The sequence below is a fragment of the Strigops habroptila genome, chromosome 8 (genome assembly GCF_004027225.2).
Source record: "Strigops habroptila isolate Jane chromosome 8, bStrHab1.2.pri, whole genome shotgun sequence".
NCBI classification, from domain to species: domain Eukaryota; kingdom Metazoa; phylum Chordata; class Aves; order Psittaciformes; family Psittacidae; genus Strigops; species Strigops habroptila.
The window spans coordinates 41,965,066-41,984,395 of NC_044284.2; the positions used below are offsets into that span (position 1 = coordinate 41,965,066).

A 19,330-nucleotide genomic window follows, 5' to 3' on the forward strand; every position below is an offset into this window, starting at 1 on the left:
AATCCCTCTTCCTGCTGAGCTCTAGGAGGAAAGCAGCTGGGATGAAGAATTAACTCTTGCAGTCCCAGGGGCTTTCCAAAAGAGGAGCAGCAACATGGGAAAAGGGTAATGTACAAGCAGATCTTGCTTCCTACCTGCCCTGCAGTGATGAACAGGATAAAAAAACATGTGCGTGAGGATGGATGCATCCTCTCCTACCCCCAGAAAGGAGATGGATTTTAAATGGGTTTCATGCTGGTGGAACAAGCTGCCTGGAGATCCCAGGGAATGGGAATTTTCCATCCCCTGGGTAGAATTTGGCATTTCTGAGGCTGCATCTTAGACCTGGAGGGACTCATCTCCCCTCCCAGAGCAAAAGAGAGTCCTGACACCTGAGCATGTGGGTTCCTGAGCTCTCCCTTCAGCCCAGCAAGGGGGTGGCTCTGCATGGCGGAGGTCAGTTTGGTGCAGGCCAGACCAAGGGCATCTCTGGCCAATGCTGGAGTGCCAGTGATTAGAGGCAGCGCTGAGCTGGCAACACACCCACCTGCCACAAACCCATGAACTAATGCTCGTCCTGTCCCAGCGGCAGCCTGCGGGCACCCACCTGCTCTGTGCTACACAGCATGCCTGCACTCCCCTGCTCGCTGGGGCCACCTCAGGCATTGCACAGATGTACCTCGAGAGGCCACCCATCCCGCTATATAAACATCTCTGCCACATCAAGGTGGGCTGGCAGGGAAGATGCTGGCACTCTCAGCAGTTTTAAGGGTTATCCCATCCGAGCCCTATTACACTGCTGCTCTCTCCAGGTGAGAGAGCCACTACCATCAAATTTCAGCTCTGAGAAGCATTTGGCTACTCAGCCAGCCTCCCCAAAACCTCTTGTTTCAATAGCGAGCCAGGCATCTTCATGGCACAGGGCCAGGCAGCTCCACAGGGCATGGGAACTATGACAAAGGCATCTTTGTTTCTCTTGTCTGCTTGCCGCTTCACCCCAGCACTGGGTGACACCTACAAGGTGGAGCCATCTTTCCACAGAAAGCCTCCAGCAGTGTTTCCCGGATGCTGCATCAACACAGCAGGATAGGGTTCCTCACCCCTTCTTCCCCAGACACCAACGCAGGAGCAATCAAGGCAGGATTCATCCACTATCCGCTCGACCAGGTGTTTGTATTAATTTTCCCTGGAGCAGACTCCTGTCCCCATCTCCGCCTGTCTCCCCAAGAGCCAGGCTCACCTCCCAGCCGGTACACCTCTTCCCCAGTGCTGTGGGGTGGGAAGCTATGAAAAGCTCCATACACACTTTATCTTCTCTCTTTCAGCCTTGTTATGTAGGGAAGTTAAGATGGATAAACTACAGGTGTCAAGTCCTTAAAGTTTGTAGGGAAAGGAATTATCTTCTAGCAAGACTGCTAGAGAAATCCGAGAGAGATGCTGGCCCAAATCTATTGTAGGTCTGAGATGGAGCAAGAAGTCTTCAAAGCAAGGACAGACCAAGACCAGAGCTAGTTCACATACCTAGTTTGAAGCTGGCCATGTCTCTGCTTATACATTTCTTGTTTTCTTTCTCTTGTGCCAGCAGGTAACCTGGTTTTCTTCCAGCAATCAGGTATGCCTAACAGAAGTATTACCTTTCCTGACAAACACTGTCTTTGCCCATCACCTGAAACCTGCCCAGCAGCCACAACAACGCTACTACTGCTCGGAAAGTGTGGTCTGTTTTCCTGCAGATGATCTCACTGAGAAATAAATCTCCATTTGACACAACAGCTAGATTTAGCTACAGCAAAATACGATAACTTTTAGAATATCATAATGATCTTTGCTCACACTCTCAACTCACTGCTTAGAAAAAGCTCACCTGGAAAAAAAAAAAAATTGTCCTTGGATATTAAACATCTGCAGCTCCTATAAAACATCACCTGGGGGCACTGAAAAGGAAAAGAGATGCAAATCAGTGGAGAACTTTGGTGCCTGAGTCTTGCTTGGCTGCTCTCAGCACTGTCAGCCAGTTTGGAAACTGAGCTAGGCGAGGATGGAAGCTCCCAAGTCAGCCCAGGTCCTGGGCATCCCCATTGCTGTCCCATGCCCAGGCAAGCAGCAGGAGCCAAGCTGGGACCCAGTGGAGTCGTGTATAATGTGGCTGTTCAGATCCCAGGTTGCAGTTACGCTCTGGGGGTAGCAATAAAATCATTTTCCTTGCAAACTGCCTTTGATCTCAATATATTTGGGATGCTGAAAACATGGGTCCTCTGCCTCACTTTTCCTTTTAAACACAGAGCTGCTTTGCAGAGCAGTGCCTGTCTGCTACACCATCTGAAAAACAGCACCAGACTCAAAAAGAAACCAAAAGCAAACAAAACCCAAAACTTCCAAAAAAACCCTCAACTAACCAAAACCCAAAACCCCCAAAGTGGGTGGCCTTGCTAGGGCACAGTTAATCGTACAGAGGCTGATTTCTGGAACAGCAGGGGTATGCCTGGGGCTCAGCCTGCCTCACACACAGCTGGTTGTGGCCGACTTGGTGATGTGTGGTTAGGAGGAGCCAAAGCAAAGCTTGGACACTGTGTGCCCGCATGGGTTAAAACTACAGCGTACAGCTGGTTGCTCACAAGCTCCAGCTTCAGCAGTAGGCGAGAGACTTCTTCCAGGCAGTGCACTTCCCTGACTTCCCCACCAAATTAATCATTTCATTGCTCCCACTGACGACAGACTGCAGAAACAGAAATGAGCTCTCCCTTTGCCTGGCCTTGTTACTCAGCAGTTCCTGGTCCTCCTCCTCTGGGAACTTCACTGTACCCAGCTGCCACTGCAGGGACCCACAGTCTGTGCGAGTATCACACAAACCACAGGGACCAAGGCAGGCAGGAGGTTAAACTGGGAGCCTGCGCAGGAGGCTGGTTAGATCAGTCTGGTGGCCCTGTCCTAGTAAAGGCAGAAACAGGAGCCTGGGCTTGCCGTGAGCAACACCAGGGACGGAGGACAGTAATCCAGGCAGCAAGGAAGAACACACCTTGCCCAAATCCCAATCCACTTTGATCAGAGCAGCAGCCTTGACAGTCTAAACTGCAGTTCAGGAAGCACCATCCTGCCTGAAGTGCCATGCAGTGACAGCCAAGCCCAGCATCCTCTAGCCCCTGTCTCCAACAGCCATGTTACATGGTGGTAGGCAATTAAATAGCATCTCATTTCCCCCTAGGGCAAGCAAAACAATATTCCTCCCTGTCTCTGCAAGAGGAAAGAGATGGGAAGGATACAGGGTGGAGTAAAAATTAATGAGGTGTCTTCCCCTCCTTCAATTCTCTCTTGCCACATAGGGTTTAACGGTTGGAAAGCAATCTGATATCAGCAGATGTCAACAGCACTGGAAAAGCACACCCATGCAAATGAGTCATGAGCCCAGCACGCCCAACTGAACCTAGAGATGGAGCAGAAATGTGCAAGACAATAAACCCTGTGCAGCTCCTAGCAAAGAGAAACCAAGTCAGGCAGAAAAGGCCATCCATGGGCATGATTTATTCAGTGCCTTCCCCTCACCTCCACTGCTCCCACCACTGGTGTTTCCACTTGCCACTGTGTTGAGGGAATATCCGCGTTGCTCTGGAGCAGCCGCCTTGATCCCTGTGGACATGGCAAGCTGGAACCAGGCAGCACAGGTACTGGGAACAGCACGGCCAGGACAGAGGCATTTGTTTATTCAGCAAGGGGCAGAGGGAGGTGCAAAGCAGAGGAAAATCTCCAATAATAGCAAGACGACGGACACAGTCAGTGCCTCTGACAGCAAAGTTCCCCTCAATTCCTCAGAACTAAGAACCAAATCCACAGGGAGAGGGGAACAAACAAAAAACCTGAAACAAAACAAACAAAACCAACCAAACAAAAAAATCAAGTGCTTTCTTATGGAGGAAAATTGCCTGTTTCCTCATGACCAAAATACAACAAATGGCCCAAAGAAAGAAAAAAAACAAAAATCAAAACAAAACCACAAACCCAAAACTAACCAAACAAAAATCCTCACATCTGAACATGTTCCTTCCCTCCAACTCCTCCCAGCCTTCTCCAATCTCCCACATCCTTCCCATCCCACACTGAGCTACCCATTAGTGCATTAGTGGACAGAGAGAGCAGAGGGGCGGGAACGTTGAGCTGAGCATTGAGACGAGTCACTATTTTAATTAATTCAGCACACAGAACTGCTTTGCCCTGACCTGTCCTTTCTTCTGTGCAAAGGACAGGGGTCTGAATGAGAGCATGAGGTCGTGCTGATATGGGGGGGTCCAGCATGGCCTGGGGGTCAAGCAGCAGAGGGGGAGGTGCCTGCAGGTATCAGAACCAGAGGGACAACTCCTGCTGTGCAGGGAGATGGGCCAGCAGTGCCCACAGGGACATCTGCTCCTGCTTTCTACTTTCCATGCCACTGAGGTTCAAAACAAGCTGTTCCCGAGCCCAGAGGAAGGGCTGGCACCTGCCCCCTGGTACCTGGCAGGGGGAGGCACAGCGTATCCCGTGGGACAAGCACACGGTGCTGTGGACGCTCCCCAGAAGGGCTGGATGTTATGGCAGGGCTGGTGCTCTGATCTTGCAGCATGCACAGGCAGAGTGTAGCAATACACACATACACAGCTCCAGCTGACACAGAAGTGTCTCATATTTATTTTTGCATGCTTCAGAAGAGGACTATCGAACAGCAAGGGCTTGGAGACCTCCCTACACAACCAAAATCCTGTCCAGCAGCAGCTGCTGCGACTGCACAGCCAAGCTCCTCACTCTCCTGCTCCAACAGACACCACTAGCAGTATGCATGACTGTTTCACCTCTACAAGAATCGCTTCTACTCCCCTCCAAATCCCCCTGAGCCTCAGCCTGGGAGCTTGGTTCAAAGTTGGTACAAAGCAGCTCAGCACTGAGGTCAACCAGAATTACACCAGTTTTCACCAGCCGTAATCTGCTCCAACTTTGCTAAGAACACTTGATTTCCTCCTAGAGCACTGCCAGATGGTTGAAATACAGCTGCTGCTTCAATAGCGCATGCAGGAAAAAAGGCCTGACATTATTCACAACAAAAAGACAAGTACTGCATCATTTGCTTTAGATTAGATGTGAACAGCTTCCACTGGCTGGATGGGAGTGGGATATGAACAGGGTGAACCACTGGGTGTCAGAGGGCAGTTTGGGCTAAGCTGTCACTAGCTCCCACCCAAGACATCCCGTGACACCAGGGTCACAAACTGTTTGCACAGGCGCCTTGGAGAGTGATACGGCTCAGCTAAGGCCTATTAGAAACCCGTTCACGCTGGTCTTGCAGGTGCTGTACAGAACCCATGTGGCACCACTGCCTTCGCCCCATCCCAGCCTCTGCATGGAGATTTATGTTTTACTGAGACCAGATCTTCCAGCTGAAGCTCCCATTTTTCGAGCTTCATGACCTTCTCCTCAGCAAGTCCAGGCTGCCTCTTTGCAAGGCATGGAGAAAGGCTGTCTTTTGTTTCAAGAGGAACCATGTAGACTTATGCCTACACATGCACAGGCTCAAATTGCATGGCTGACTCCTTCCCGGGTCCTTTGGAGCACAATGGGTAGCTTACAGGAGTGACTTAGAGCTCTTCTGCTCCTCTCATGCCAAAGCCCAGATGAAACACCTCACTCTGCCCAGGACATTTCCATGGCACAGACTGCTAGCATGCCACAATCTTTAGGATGCTCTTTGGTGCCAAACCACCACTTCTGGAGTGTTCCTGGCTCCTGGTACATGGGGCACACCTCCAAATCTGTGCACAGCCGCAAAACAGTGCAGAGAACAGCCCTGCTAGAGACTACTTCCTTTCCCAGCCAGCTTCACAAGCAGCTTTCTTCATCCTAGAGAGATTACAGATAAAAACCTTCCAGGCCAAAGCAATTTCATCTCTTAATGAAATGCTTCCTCATAGGTCTACAGCTCACAGTGACAGTGTCACCCACTGATCACTGGCACAGCTGTTTGCCAGAAGGGAAGGCATCCATGTTACAGTGAAAGCATTTTAAAGAGTGGATGGAGATCTTGCCAGGAGAGCCAGCCACAAGGAGAGGTGGAAAAAATTGAGCCAGTTAATCACCCTGCATGTGTTATCTGTCTGACTAGAAAATAGTCTGAAAATATCTGGTATTACAGAGCAAGCACATAGTTTTCGGTGATTCAGCCAGCTGAAGCCATGGCCTCCAAGTTTCAGAGACAGGCTAAGCCCATCTCTAAGCCCAGCTGTTCCCAGGCAGCTTTCAAATGGAACCAGCATTCAGACAACATAGCCCTGAGCACATCTATTCCCACCTTGAACTTGGTGGCTTGCTCAGGATTCCCTTAACACAGAGAGACTTTGAGCAGATTGATTTTGTGGTTGAAGCAAATGCTGGTCCTAGCATTTTACCAAATACCTGCTGGCCAGCATGCTTTCTAGAATCCTACAAGTTCAGCTCAGTAGGAGAGGAGGATCCTATTCAGCTGCTTTCCCGGTATTTTAGGCATTTTGGCCAAGCTCTGTCTCAGGACTTCATTGCCCAGAAGTAGCGGGGCAATACAGCCAGCTGCCCAGCATCTCCACGAGCGATGCAGGTGGGCTTGAGCCATAGATTTGTGATGAGAAAAAGCAGCCTAAACCTGGACCTTACTAATGATTTTTGTTTTAGCAGTGTGTTTGGCACTGGGGAAAGCTGCCAGCAAAAACTGTGGAGTCTAATGTCTCATCCACCCACAGGACATAAAAACACACTGCAAGGCATCGCTGCTATCAGCCTCATCTAAAACCCAAGTTTCCTTCTGAACCCACACAGTTCACACCCAATCATATTGACTCCTGAAGGTGATCAATCCTGAGCTCAGGAGCTAAAGGCAGTGGGCTCAGGTTGCTGCGGAATCAACAAATACCCTGCTAAGCGCTCATTGCTGTCCTGCACCCTACACCCAGACAGGCTGGTGCCTCAGGGACCTGTGGGTGCAGGATCTCCAGGGCTTCCCCAGATCCTGGGTGGACAAGGGCCACATCCTGCAGATGTGGCACCCTGGAGGGCAGTCAGTGGTGGGACAGATGGAGACATCACAAATGTGGTCTTCTCCAGGCTCTGCAGCCTGTCTGCTTTCCATGCCAGCCTGGCAACACACCTTTGCCACTGTTTTTCAAGCCAGAATTGTTGAAGTCTCCACTTCCATTTTTCTCCCCCAATAGCCTTTCTGAGAAAGTGCAATCTAAGCCACAGAGCACAGAGAGTTCAACAAACAAGAGGAGGAGAAGAAGGTCTCTCAAGGTGTGGTGTGCATGCCTGGACCAACCCTCCTAGCAGCCAAGAAAAGGGCTTACTAAGAGGAGCCATGGGCATAACCTGTTCACAAAGCAAAGCAGGGCTCCCGTGGCAACTAGCTCGCTCCACCTGGGGCAAGGGATTAGAAACCTTGGCACAGCCCTCTTCTTCCTCCCAGGAAACAAACTGTGGCTGGAGGCAGGGATTAAACCCAGCGGCAGAGGAATGCAGCTCCTTCCCCCTGCAGAGTCCAAGTTGGCACCACATTCCCACTTAAGACATGGCTTACATAATGCAGCTTATGAAAGCAAATAGCCCAGCCATGCCAGCCTGTGGGCAGACTAGGATGGAGAGGAAAAAGAGTAATATTTTGACTGAGGTAAAGCCTAGCTACCCCCCTGCACTGGGTACCCATGCAGCAGTGTTGCACCATCTCACCAGGGAAAGGAAGAAAGGAGCACTGAGGGAGATGGCTTAAGAGAGGCAAAGGGCCTACTCCTACAAGACTGTGAAGAGCTGCAGCCCTAGTGCTCGTTCTGGAGTCACAGAATATGGATTTGCCTCCTAAATTCCCCCGCTGACCCCAGGTTTCTCCCCAGACGGGCAGGTTCCCATTGAGGTCAACCCATGTATGCTCTGCGTAAAAGACCACTGCAAGTTTCTGGGGCTAACCCGCAAGAAGCACCCAGCCTCAGATCTCATTCCTTTCAGTCACAAGCCAGACACCTCCAGGAGCAGCTGGAAGAGGCTTTGATCCGCATCACCTCCCACTGGGGATGGAGACCCTAGAAACACTTCAGTGTGGAGAGCAGCAGGGTTGGGTCTGCTCAGAGCTCTTCTCTTTATGTTCTCATCAAAGATCATTGCACAAGAGAGGGGGACAGTCCCAAAACACCCAGCACTAGCTCATAGCAGAGTCAGAAGAAACAAACTGAGATCACCATTTCTTCATGAACCAGGTAATTAACAAGCAACACCTTTAAGATTCCAGATGGGTCATTACTCAGTTACCGATGTCCCCCATAATCTACATGACCTCAGGAAAAGTTATTTGTCTCCAATATTGCAAGTCCTACAGATGGAGTTGCCCCTTTATCAGCAAACAAAGAGAGTCAGGAAGGAGTCAATTTAAAAGCCACAAGAGCCAGCATAGTGAAACCAGACACTGCACATGTATGGGCAGTCCCAGTAGCAGAGCCAGGAGAACCACTCATGTGTGGAGGACCTACTCACGAGCTACCCTAGGTCTATCTGACTTCCCCAGCTAGCTGGGGATGCAGGGTCAGACCTAAGGAGATCTTTCCTTTCAAGAGCTGCTACTCGTTTCCTAAGCAGCTGTCCCCAGTTTAATCAGTAACTGTACAAGTGGGATGAAATCCCAGCTCATCTGAAGCCAAATTACTGACATCTGTGATGGCAGGATTCCCCTCCTGCTCCACCACCTTTCTCATCTGGGTCACACAAGAAACTACCAACCTGCCACACTTGACCTGTTCCCAGTGGGCTGGGCTACAGCACCTTTACAGAGCATGCCCTGGCCTCCTTCAAAAGGCTGAAGGACCTCCAGCTCCTCTTCTATGGCTCTGCACTGATGCCATGGATAGCAAGTGTAGGTCTCAGCCAAGACTTTTCTGAACACTATATTGGAGGAGCTGCCTCCAGGAGGCATTTCAAGAGAGCAAAGTAGGGCTACTCTGATAACATGAGGTTCAAGCACAAACAGAGGCTCTTGCAGAGCCATGCAAATCACTCCTTCAGCAGCCTGTGCCTGGCTCCCCTCCTGGGACCATCCCTTCCCATCCTCCACTGCAGAAAGAGGTGCAGGACAGTCACACGGGCCAATATCAACATCCCAGGAAAAGAGAAAAACAGAGACTTGGAGAAATAAAAACAATTTTGTCTAGCAACAAGAAGTGCCTTTCTCCCCCCCAGGTAACAGCATCCAAAAGACAGCCCAGCAAAACCTTTCCCGTCTAAGACTAGCTGATTTCTCCTCTAGAAGCTATGTTCAGGAAGAGACATGGTCAGAGGGCAGGGGAGGGAAAGAGCTGTCCTCTCATTACCAAGGCCACTCCCTACAAGAGAGGCCACTTACCTACAAGAAAGATCAAATAGTGCTAAAAATTATTAAAACAAAAAAAAAAAGGAAAAAAAATAAAAGAAAAAGGGAAGTGGTATATGGATACTGGAGCAGCATCTGGGCACTCTGAGAGTGTGTAAAGGTAGAAGAAACCCAACCAGGCACACCTGATTCATTGGGCTTTTCAGAAAGAGAAAACCCTCATATCCTCATGGTAATTTGGCTGGCATAACCCAGTGTTAAAAGGTGCTGCAAGTAAGATCTTAATGAGCTCATTTGCTACAGGCTATATTTGAAGGGAGCTGTGGCTAATCTTATTTTGATTGCCTTAAAATTCAGTTATGGGGAAAAGCTTGGTGTGTGAGCAGATATATTAATCGTCTTGGAGCAGCCTTGTCTCCTGAGCTGGTGTTTGGTTAAAAGGGAACAAAACCAACATGCACTTCAAAAAGCTGGTTCTACTTTTGACTGCTTCATTCACAGCAGCTCCTCATGCTCCAGTGTGCCTACCAAACCCTTTGGGGCCAATACTTGCATTTTCTTGTATTCAGTGAACGTTTCTATACCATTGTTCACATTTCAAGGATGTGTGAGTAAACAGAAAAAAGGGATTCTCTTCCTCATGAAAAACTAAGATCAAAAGTAAAAATGTTCTTTTTTTTTTTTATAAATGCATAAGCAGCAAATTCAGCTTCTGAAGGTTTCAGGCTCAATTTGGCAAGAGTTCCACAGCCTTAAGAGGGAGCCTCTCTACTCTGCATAGTTGCAAAATGGTGTTCAAGTAACTGCAAAGCAGACTCAACAGGAGGCTTTAACGCCAAAAAAAAAAAAAAAATAAATCAGAAAACAGTATCTAGAAGATTTTTTTTTTCTTCTAATTCATTGTAACTTTTTTTACATATTTTTTATTAATTATCTGAAAAGCCTTTTATGCAGCACAATGTTGTTTATGGAGCAGCATTTTCTCCATAGGGAGAGCAGGAAAGGGTCCTCTTCCACAAAGCCTCTTTTTTTGTGGTTTGCTGGAATTTTGTTTTCTGTGGGATTTCTAAATCCTGTAGAACTTGTATGGAGGAGGCTGGAAAGATGCACACATACCTGTACTTATCCCATAACCCTCCCTAGGGATGCTCACAAGCCCACTCCAGTCCCAGCTGGAAAATCAACCACCACCTACAAAACCCCATTTTCTGGGGAGCACACATGGATTCCAAGACCCCTGCCCAAAAAACCCACCCCACAAATGAAAGCCAAAGCCTACCCATTATCAGGGTCAAATTCCCTTCAAACAATGAAGGCAACACGCATATAAAGGCAGCTGCCAGGATGAATCACAGGAATGATGCATAAGTCAGAATTAAGATTTTGTTCTTTTTTTATTGTAAAAAAACCAAACCCAAAACCCAACAACTATTCAAAAGTCCAAATGCAACGGAATATAACTGGCACCATCTAAGATACCCAAGTGTAAAATCCCGGAACGTTTGAACCCACCAGCACAAGCTGGACGGTGCCAGGGCTGGCCAGGAGGGATAGGTGGCCTCTCCCTTCTCCTAGCTCCCATCACAGCTGGATAGCAGGCAGCCCAGCAGCCAGGACACAACAGTGACACCAATGGTCTCTGTAAAACCACTCAGCTTTAGAAACTAAGAACCTCAGGGAAAAAAAATGAAAAAAAAAAAAGTATCTAAAACTTTTTTTTTAACCTTATTAAAAGCCCTGCTTTAGTGACATGCTAGCCCTGCTGGAAAGGTAAAACACCCACAGCTCTGACCAGAATGCAGTCAAGTTGACCGGTCAACTCTTAGTTCAGGACGCTTTCCTCCTGTTGATCTACACCCTAATGAGCACACTGCAGCTGCTCTAGTTATGGGCTTCCCGAGTCTGGGAACTACCTCCTGCAAGTTCCACTCCACGCTGAAACAATTCTCATCCAAGTCTCCTCCACCAAGCCCTCCAAGCAAACCCTCAGTCCCACCTGGAGGCCCTCTGACAGCATCCACAGCAGCTCTGCCTGCTCCAACTGGGTGGCCATCTAATTTTTTATTTTTTTAAGAAACACTTTCATATATTTTTTGTCGTTTTTATATTTAAATATAAAAATACTACTTCACTCTGTGTTATGAGACAGAGATCAGGTGACTTCCAGTAACACAACCAGGAATTCTCCTCACCGCTCCTGTGTGGAGCTCAATGTGCCAGACAATTACCAGAAATCTCAGAGCGACTAGAAGGTGAAGATCTCATCACACAATACAGCTGGAAGCACACTGAGCTACATCACAGCTCCTGTCTTCCCTTCTCTACAGAATGGAAACAACCTTAGAGAACCATTAGTCTGCAGAGAGCCAGCAGTGGGGCTAACAACCCAAATTTGATCCTTGGGGAAGTCAGCGATGGTTTTAAGCTTCCCACCCGCTAGCTTTTTGCCTGTGTAGTCTGTCCCTGGAAGCCACTGGATCCCATAAGATGTACACATGAATTAGACAAAAAAGAAAACAGTGGTTAAAAGTTCTCTAACACCCTCTCCTTCTCTTGTCTTCCGAAGAGTCAATCACAAACAGAAATTGATAGAACTAAATTTGCCCTCCTCCCTACCTAAAGACAACAAGAGTTACTGAGACACAAAATGTGTTATCCTGTACCCTCGGGATTACATCTAGAAGGGAAGTTTAGGGGTGTGGGAAGTGCGGGGGGAAGGTGGTGCCCGTGGGCGCAGTCTGCTTAGTTTTTGTACTCAAAAGGCTCATCTCCAGTTTCGTTGAGGAGACACGTGCGGACGAGGGCCTCTGTCACAGCGTAAGGATCACAGTTGGCAGAGGGCCGGCGGTCCTCAAAGTAGCCCTTTTTCTCCTGGCCCACATTCCTGGGGATGCGGATGCTGGCGCCACGGTTGGCCACGCCAGCGGAGAACTCATGGATGTTGGATGTCTCGTGGAAACCAGTCAGGCGCCTGGCATTGTCAAGCCCCCCTTTGGGGTCATAGGCACGGATGTGGTACTGGTGACGCTTGCTCAGCTTCTCGATGGCTTCTTCAATGTGCCTGCAAAGGAAGCAAGGAAGAGGGGAAGAAACAGAACAGTGAGTGTCTGATGGATGGTACAACTGAGCCACTCGACTTGTGTCAAAGTAACAAGAGAGTCATTGCTGTCCCCAGGCCACTTCGTGATGAAGCCTTAAGCCCTACAACCCACGTATCATCTCAACACAGGGCTTTTCTCCACTCCTACCACTGAGCCAGGCTGGTTCTTGGAAAAGAATCTCCACGGCCAAATCTCACAGGGTCCCTCAGTAGCGCTGTGTGTGAGACAAGACCAGTTCAACCCCTTGCTAAATCCCACAGGCACACTGCCACTGGAGAACCTGCTCTCAGAGAGGACATTGCTCAACAAATAAGTTTCTGTTCAGGAAGCTCACATGAGCCAACCTGGTCACAGGTTGGCTCATTCTTTCAAGACATCACTAAGATTAAGTCAGGAAAACAACTGCTAGAAGGAATCCCGTCATAGAGCTCTACTGCAACCCAGTGCTGTAAGGTCCCTGCCTGCAGTCAGTACATCAGTCCCATACAGAAACTCAGGCTTCACATTTCCAGGATCTTCATGTTTAAGAAAACACAGCATTTGCTTCCACAGCCTGGCTCAGGCAGAAGCAAATGGTCCTTTTCTTTCACAATGGTTATTAAAAAGGGGGGGGGGGGGGGGGGGGCTTATGCTGAGTTTGTTTGTTTGTTCCCAGCACTGGCAGATCAAGAGCTGGGCAGCCTGTTACGAATAGCTGCACCCTGGCCACCTGTGCTTCTGTCAGTATTGATGGAGCTGTACTGCAGGCTGAATTTCCCATCCAGCACCAAAATGGGAGCGTATCATTATACAAAATACAAAAAAAAAAAAAACCTCCACACCACCAGAAAAAAGAAACACCAAAAAACAAACACCCAAAGAACCTCCCCCCCAAAAAAAACCAAACACACACACAAAACACATCCAGAAGGAAGTCTCAAACATAATGACAAAGTGACATCTCCCACGTCATCAAAAGCTCTGCAAAAAGCTCACTGCTAGCAACCAAGTCCAGCCTGCTGCCTAGTGAACAGATGCTACAGGCCCATCTCAAAACACTCACTTGAGACCTCCATCTTCCCTCATGCTCTTGGTGCTGAAGTTGGTATGACAGCCAGCACCGTTCCAGTTCCCAGGGATGGGTTTGGGATCGAAGGACACAACGACACCAAAGTCTTCGCACACCCGATGGAGGATGAAGCGTGCAATCCAGAGGTGATCCCCCATCTCAATCCCTTCGCATGGTCCCACCTGGAACTCCCACTACAAGAAGGAGGAGTTATGGGCTCAGTGGCGCAGAGTCACTCGCTGTGAGGCACTTCCCACCCCCTTATGCTCTCATCATTGATAAAATGAAACAAATCAGAGCAGGCAGCAATCTGCTGCCTGGAATTTTTCTCTATTTCATTCCACGAGGCACCTGAAAAAATTTACCTGGGCTGGCATCACTTCTGCATTGGTTCCTCCAATTTTCACACCAGCATAAAGGCACGCTCGGTAGTGGGCCTCCACAATGTCTCTGCCATAGGCTTTATCTGCCCCTACACCACAGTAGTATGGACCTGCAACAGCACAGGTGAACAGCAAGGGGAATGTGAGTTTCTAGAAAGAAAGAGGCTTAAATTCAGTGAAGACTGAGAACACAGGGAAGAACTCTCTAAATGCTTGAGATGTGTAGAAAAGCCCCAAAATCTACTTTTCATAGAAGCACTAACAAAGTAGAGCACTGATGAGAATGAGTCCCTCTGAGAGTCTGGGCTTCTGCTTGGGCATGCTGGGCATGAGTTTAAGTCACCTGCAGACTATCAGACCAAGCAGCCAATTTGGATGTGGCCAGTCACCATCTTAGCCTTTCCGTAACAATCTTAATCTCATGGTTTAGTTTTTGCCAATATCCTGCTTGCTATTGTCCATCTTCAGCTCAGGAAACCCCTACAAATCTTCCAGCTTGCCTGAAGCACTTAAGACGTGTCACACAGATTACAGTTCAAACGCTCCTGAGTTGGTGCAGCACAGACTCCCAAAAGATTACCCTGGGGTCCAGGGAAGCCGTTGGAAGGCCAGCCAAATGGATGTCCATCTGTTCCCAGAAGAGTGTACTCTTGCTCCATCCCAAACCAGGGATGCTGGTTGGACACCATATCCATAATCCGCCTGCAGGTGTGTCGGAGATTTGACTCTAGAATGAAAAAGCAACATAAGCCTTATTAGCATCTTCGCTTCTAATCCCCATTTCCATGTTATTTACAGTTTGACTCCCAGAAGCATTAGTGAAGAATCCCAGGGCCAGCCCTTTCTCCACCACCAGCACTTCATTTGCATTTTACCTTCAGGACAGGGATTATTTTTGTGTCATGCATGATGCTAAGGACATGACTAACATGTGAGCATGTCTCCCTCTCCCCTTCCCAGAAACACCACCTCCAGCAGGAGAAGGTCCATTCACCTGCAGACTGACGGTTGTATTTAAAGACCTCACAGAGAACTAGTTTATTTGGATCCTTGCGAAAAGGGTCCCGAAACATGGCAGCAGGTCGCAGGTACATGTCACTGTTGGAGCCTTCAGCCTGGAAGGTGCTGGAGCCATCAAAATTCCACTCAGGGAGATCTGGAGCAAAGAGAAGAACAAGCCACAGTGGCTCAGGGTCCCCAGGTACCAAGAGAATGGTCTCCGTGCTGCCCTCAGTAGTACAAGGGGGAAGATGTATATAGTAAACAGGCCTACAGAAGGTTTAATCCCAGCTCAGCTGTTTTTGCTCCAAATGGGGGAAGCAAAACAAACCAACAATCAACTCACAAAAACACAGAACACCAAAACAAGTGAAAAACAAGAGTGCAACTTCCCAGCCACCCAGGAAAACACGAGGAGCTGGGCTGCTGGCCAAGCCCAAGCAAACCGAGCAGCACTGAGGATGTTTCCCATGTCGCAATAACCATGGCGATGAGCAGAACACCCAGTCTCCTCACAGACGTGGCTGGGCAAGGTGGAAAAGGGCAGAGCATGAGAGATCTTCAAGCTGTATGAAGGAGAGGAGCCATGAAATAACCCTTATCTATGTTGCATGGTCTGAAGAAGGTGAGACAGCAAACCACATGTAGGTGGAATCTCATATGGAGAACTATGGCCAGCTTGGCCCCCTCAACCACCTGTCCAGGCTGGGCACTGCCCTCCAGGTCAAAGCACAGTAGGGGCAGCAGTGAACTCTACTAGGCAATGTTATCTCCTCCATATCCTGGGGGGCAAGTGGGAGGGTGGGAAGTACAAAGATTTCAAAGGAGCTGTGCCAACCACTCCCTTAGAGGCAGAAAAGAAGAGAGAGAGGGGGAAGGGGAAAAAAAGAGAAAAAAGAAAAAAAAAAAAGATAGATAATTCTGCTCAGTCACACACAGTATTTTCATTTCATAACTGTCTCCTGCTAGCACCATGGCAACCTGGGGAAAATCCTAATGCTATTATTGTGTAAGCTGGGACTGTTTGTTCTGAGGGACACAAGCTCTTAATTACACCGGATAGCTCCATTCTTTCCCCTCCACTTTCTTCTGCCAAACTACTTCCGGCCAAAATGAGTACTCGAGAGTCAATGGGCTGCCGAGCCCTTGCCAACAGCCCCTCTGCAGTAGGGCAGTGCCAGGGGCTGGCTCCCAACCCCAGGCATCTCGCTGTAATGCCACATCTGGAGAGCCGGGAACATTCCCCTGGGGGATCTGGGGAAAGAGGTAACTGGATGGCAGTAAAAAGCAATGTCTTCCCCAAATACCATTCTTCTACCATGAAATGAAAGAAATTGCAACCCTTCTCCGGAGCAGCCAAGCACAGCTGCTTTCTCCATGCAGCAAGGGGCTGTGAACCCTGCACCTGCCCTCTCACCTTCAAGGCTCTTGGGCTCGTGGTCCAGAGTGCGGGTTTTGCAGCGGAGGTGCTCCCCTGTCCCATCAATCCAGATGTACATGGCTTGGACCTTCTCCCCCTGTGGCAGCTTCATGTACATGTGCTTAATGGCTTTGCTGAGTTGGGAGCTTGCCGAAGTGGCCATGGCTGTGGTCTGGATGAGGGGGTTCCTGCAGGGATGATACAAAACACAACCCCAACCGTGAGCCCTTCCCTACGCTCCCAGATTTTTGATCCTCCAGCCAGGGAGAAGCACGAGACAGCTTGGCCACAGGGCTCGCTGCCATCTCCAGCAGTCCCATGCCATTCTGCAGACAGAAAACAGCAGCTCAGGCAGACGCAGGCAGCTAGGAAAGCCCTGCTCCAGAAGTGACACCTTCAGAGTACCATTAATACTTGAACTCCTGCTCATGTTTGCCAATAAACTAGGTCTTATCCACCAACTGACAGCCTTCAAAAGTGCTCCTCAGCCCTGTATGAACTTTTCGCCTCTACACTCACCACGCTCCAAAGCAAGGCTATTGAACAGGAAAGCTTAGCTGGAGCTTTCTTAACATACTTGTTTCAGCGAGGAGGACTTGCCAGCCCCAGCTGCCTTCTCAGATCAGCTAGTCTGAAGCTAAACAAGCCTTGTCTAGAAAAAGGAGGAAGCACAAATACAAGCAACACGCAGCGCAGGCAACCCCTGAGCAACCCAGGCAGCAGCCTCCAGGAAGCAATGGGGAAGGAGACTGAAGGGGCTCTGATCCCACATGTCGAAAGCTGCTGCATCTCTTCAAGCCTGGCACAGCCTGGAGCAGGGCTCCCGGGGACAGCCAGCTCACGCGTCTGAACCAAAGCAGCAGTGTTTGCAGGAGCTTGGAAATGCCATCGACTTGTAAATGTGAAATAACTTGAAAAGTCACACCAACACGCAGTCACCCCTCTGCAGGGAGGCTCGACTGCCCGGGCCAGCCCTCGCCAACCCACCCTGCTACAGCGCAGCTCGCTGCCCGCCCCGGGAGGGTCCCCATCAGCCCCACTCCCCTGCGAGCAGCGTCACCCACACATTCATTCCCTGGCAGGGAGACAATTTAAGCAAGCAGCTAAACAGCCTCGTGAAAAAAGAAACCTGCGAAAAGCATCTGTTTGCTAGAGAAAACTCGAGCTGCCTCTTCTCACATACACACAAACAAGCGAAGCAGGAACGTTCCCCTCGAAGCCGAGCAGCCACCGGGGAGCCCCGGCGCGGCACAAGGCGGCGCTGCCAAACCCCCACCCCAAGGGGCTGCGGCGGGGAAGGCGCGGGATGCCCCCCCTCCCACCCCGCAGGGCCGTTACCTGCCCTCCCTGACGACAGCGGGCGCGAAACTCCCACACTCAACTCTCAGGGCCGCGCCCGCCGCCGCTTTATGGCGCTGCAGCGCCGGCCCCGCCGCACTGATTGGGCGGCGGCGGCGGCCGGGCCGGGGGGGACCGAAGGGCCGCCACCCCGCCCCTCTCCTCCTCCTCCGGCGGCTGGGGTGACCCTGCCCCCCGTCGCCGGGAGAGGGGGGCTATTGGGTCCTCTTTGCAATCCTCTCGGCCCGAAAAAATAACCCCGCATCTCGGCGGGAGCAGATCCAGGGCTTTCCGAGGGGTTTACATTAGCGGCTGCCTTTGCATAACTCTTAGGGATGGAAATCAGCCGCCGACGGTAAACAGGGCAGCGGGGAAGAAAGAGGGGGAGGAACTGGAGTCTCCCCAAGCCCTGGGCCCAGGCTTGGTGCATGTTTGGGGGTGGAGGAACACAGTGCCCGCTCAATCCCCCCTTGCCTCTTGGAGCAAGTAACAGGCTCCAGCACCTGGATCCGAGCTAAGACCCTCGCTCCAGGGGACAGGATCGGTCACTGTCACACAAGGGAGGAGAGGTCTCCCAGCCCCACCTTGGGTGCAGGAGCACCCACTACAGAGGCGCCCGGGTGGCAGGGGTCACCCTGCAAACTGCAGGAACTGCCTAGTATTTTTCCACCCTTGCTCTTGGTGTCCCATCCCCATTCCTGTTCAGCTCTCTGCACCTCCCAACCCCAGCCTAAGCGGGAGGGGGGGTGGAGGGGAGCAATGCCAGCACTAGCAGAAGGAGCTGCCACCCATGGGCACATACCTGTATGCACACAGAGGTATCAGGCCAAGCACACACCACCCACACGCCTGCCTCGGGGCAACAGGATGCTGGGCTGCCCCATGCCAGCCTCGGGGGGTTGGCACCCAAAGTGCTATCCCTGGAGCTGGACTCTCCTGTTACAACCACCTTACTGAAGACACAGCCTCTCAACAGCCAGAGTATGGGGAGAAAGTGGACAGGGAGAGCTGGATCCTCACGCAGGTGGAGGTGGAAGTGCTCGCTCAGGTCTCACCTCGATTTATTGCCCATCTAAAGAGCTGGGTCCCCACCCTCCCTCTGGGGACAACCCGGCTCATTCTTTATCACCACCTTGGATCAGCCACCGTGTGTGTTAATTCCCCAAGGCTGTCCAGAACCCAGATAAAATTCGGGTGCTTTTCACCTCCTCACATTGACTGGGCAAGGCAGAGCCACCAAGCATAACCACAGAAACTGCCTCCCCTCCAGTACCCCCTATGTATAGAGCAAAGATTTCAACACAGAAACAAATGGTATGTTTTACCCATAGAAGTTAGCTCTGGATCTTACATTTAGGCCAAGTTACCTGAATCCAACAGCTCAGCTGAAGCAAAAGGAGGCAGGAGCTGGTGCTGAGACCCAGTCAGGCCAGGAGATACCCAAAATAGCTCCCATAAAGGGGGGCTGTCAAGCCACAGGCAATGTAAAGCTGTGCCCAGCCCTTTTCCCTAGGTTTGCAGAGAGGGTTTGTCTAATCAGGACACTGACAGCTCCAATAGCTCCAAATTCTTAAAATGTGCTTGATAGCTGCAAAAATTTCCCAGAGACTTTGGCACCCGTTAACAAGCCCAGGGTGTTCCCAGGTGGAAGCCCCTGGAGTGCAGGGTGACCGTCTAAGCCTTGGGGCTGGGCAGCTCCTCTTTTCACTTACTGAGCTCCGAACCACC

At 50.2% G+C, this 19,330-nt stretch overlaps 1 protein-coding gene across 2 annotated transcripts; it reads right to left on the minus strand.

Moving 5' to 3' along the window:
- Nucleotides 1–10,688: 10,688 nt before the first annotated feature.
- Nucleotides 10,689–19,109, minus strand: GLUL (glutamate-ammonia ligase). Of its 2 annotated transcripts, none has more exons than XM_030495487.1 (7): nucleotides 18,970–19,109; nucleotides 16,262–16,452; nucleotides 14,840–15,001; nucleotides 14,426–14,572; nucleotides 13,828–13,955; nucleotides 13,457–13,656; nucleotides 10,689–12,374 (listed from the first exon to the last, which is right to left on the minus strand). In XM_030495487.1, the coding sequence occupies exons 2-7, from the start codon at nucleotides 16,425–16,427 to the stop codon at nucleotides 12,056–12,058; spliced, it is 1,122 nt and encodes a 373-aa protein (XP_030351347.1). In that variant the 5' UTR covers nucleotides 16,428–16,452; nucleotides 18,970–19,109; the 3' UTR covers nucleotides 10,689–12,055. The 2 variants fall into 2 exon arrangements, with proteins under 2 accessions (XP_030351347.1, XP_030351346.1); XM_030495486.1 differs by lacking the exon at nucleotides 18,970–19,109 and adding an exon at nucleotides 17,603–17,690.
- Nucleotides 19,110–19,330: the final 221 nt, after the last annotated feature.

Bases quoted from the DNA above. Each gene is read 5' to 3' on its own strand.
- GLUL (XM_030495487.1), bottom strand. From the start codon at position 16,427: ATGGCCACTTCGGCAAGCTCCCAACTCAGCAAAGCCATTAAGCACATG. The intron at 15,002-16,261 runs GTGAGAGGGCAG...TCTTTGCTCCAG, and splicing joins CGAGCCCAAGAGCCTTGAAG to ATCTCCCTGAGTGGAATTTT. The intron at 12,375-13,456 runs GTGAGTGTTTTG...CTTCCTTTGCAG, and splicing joins AGGGAAGATGGAGGTCTCAA to GCACATTGAAGAAGCCATCG.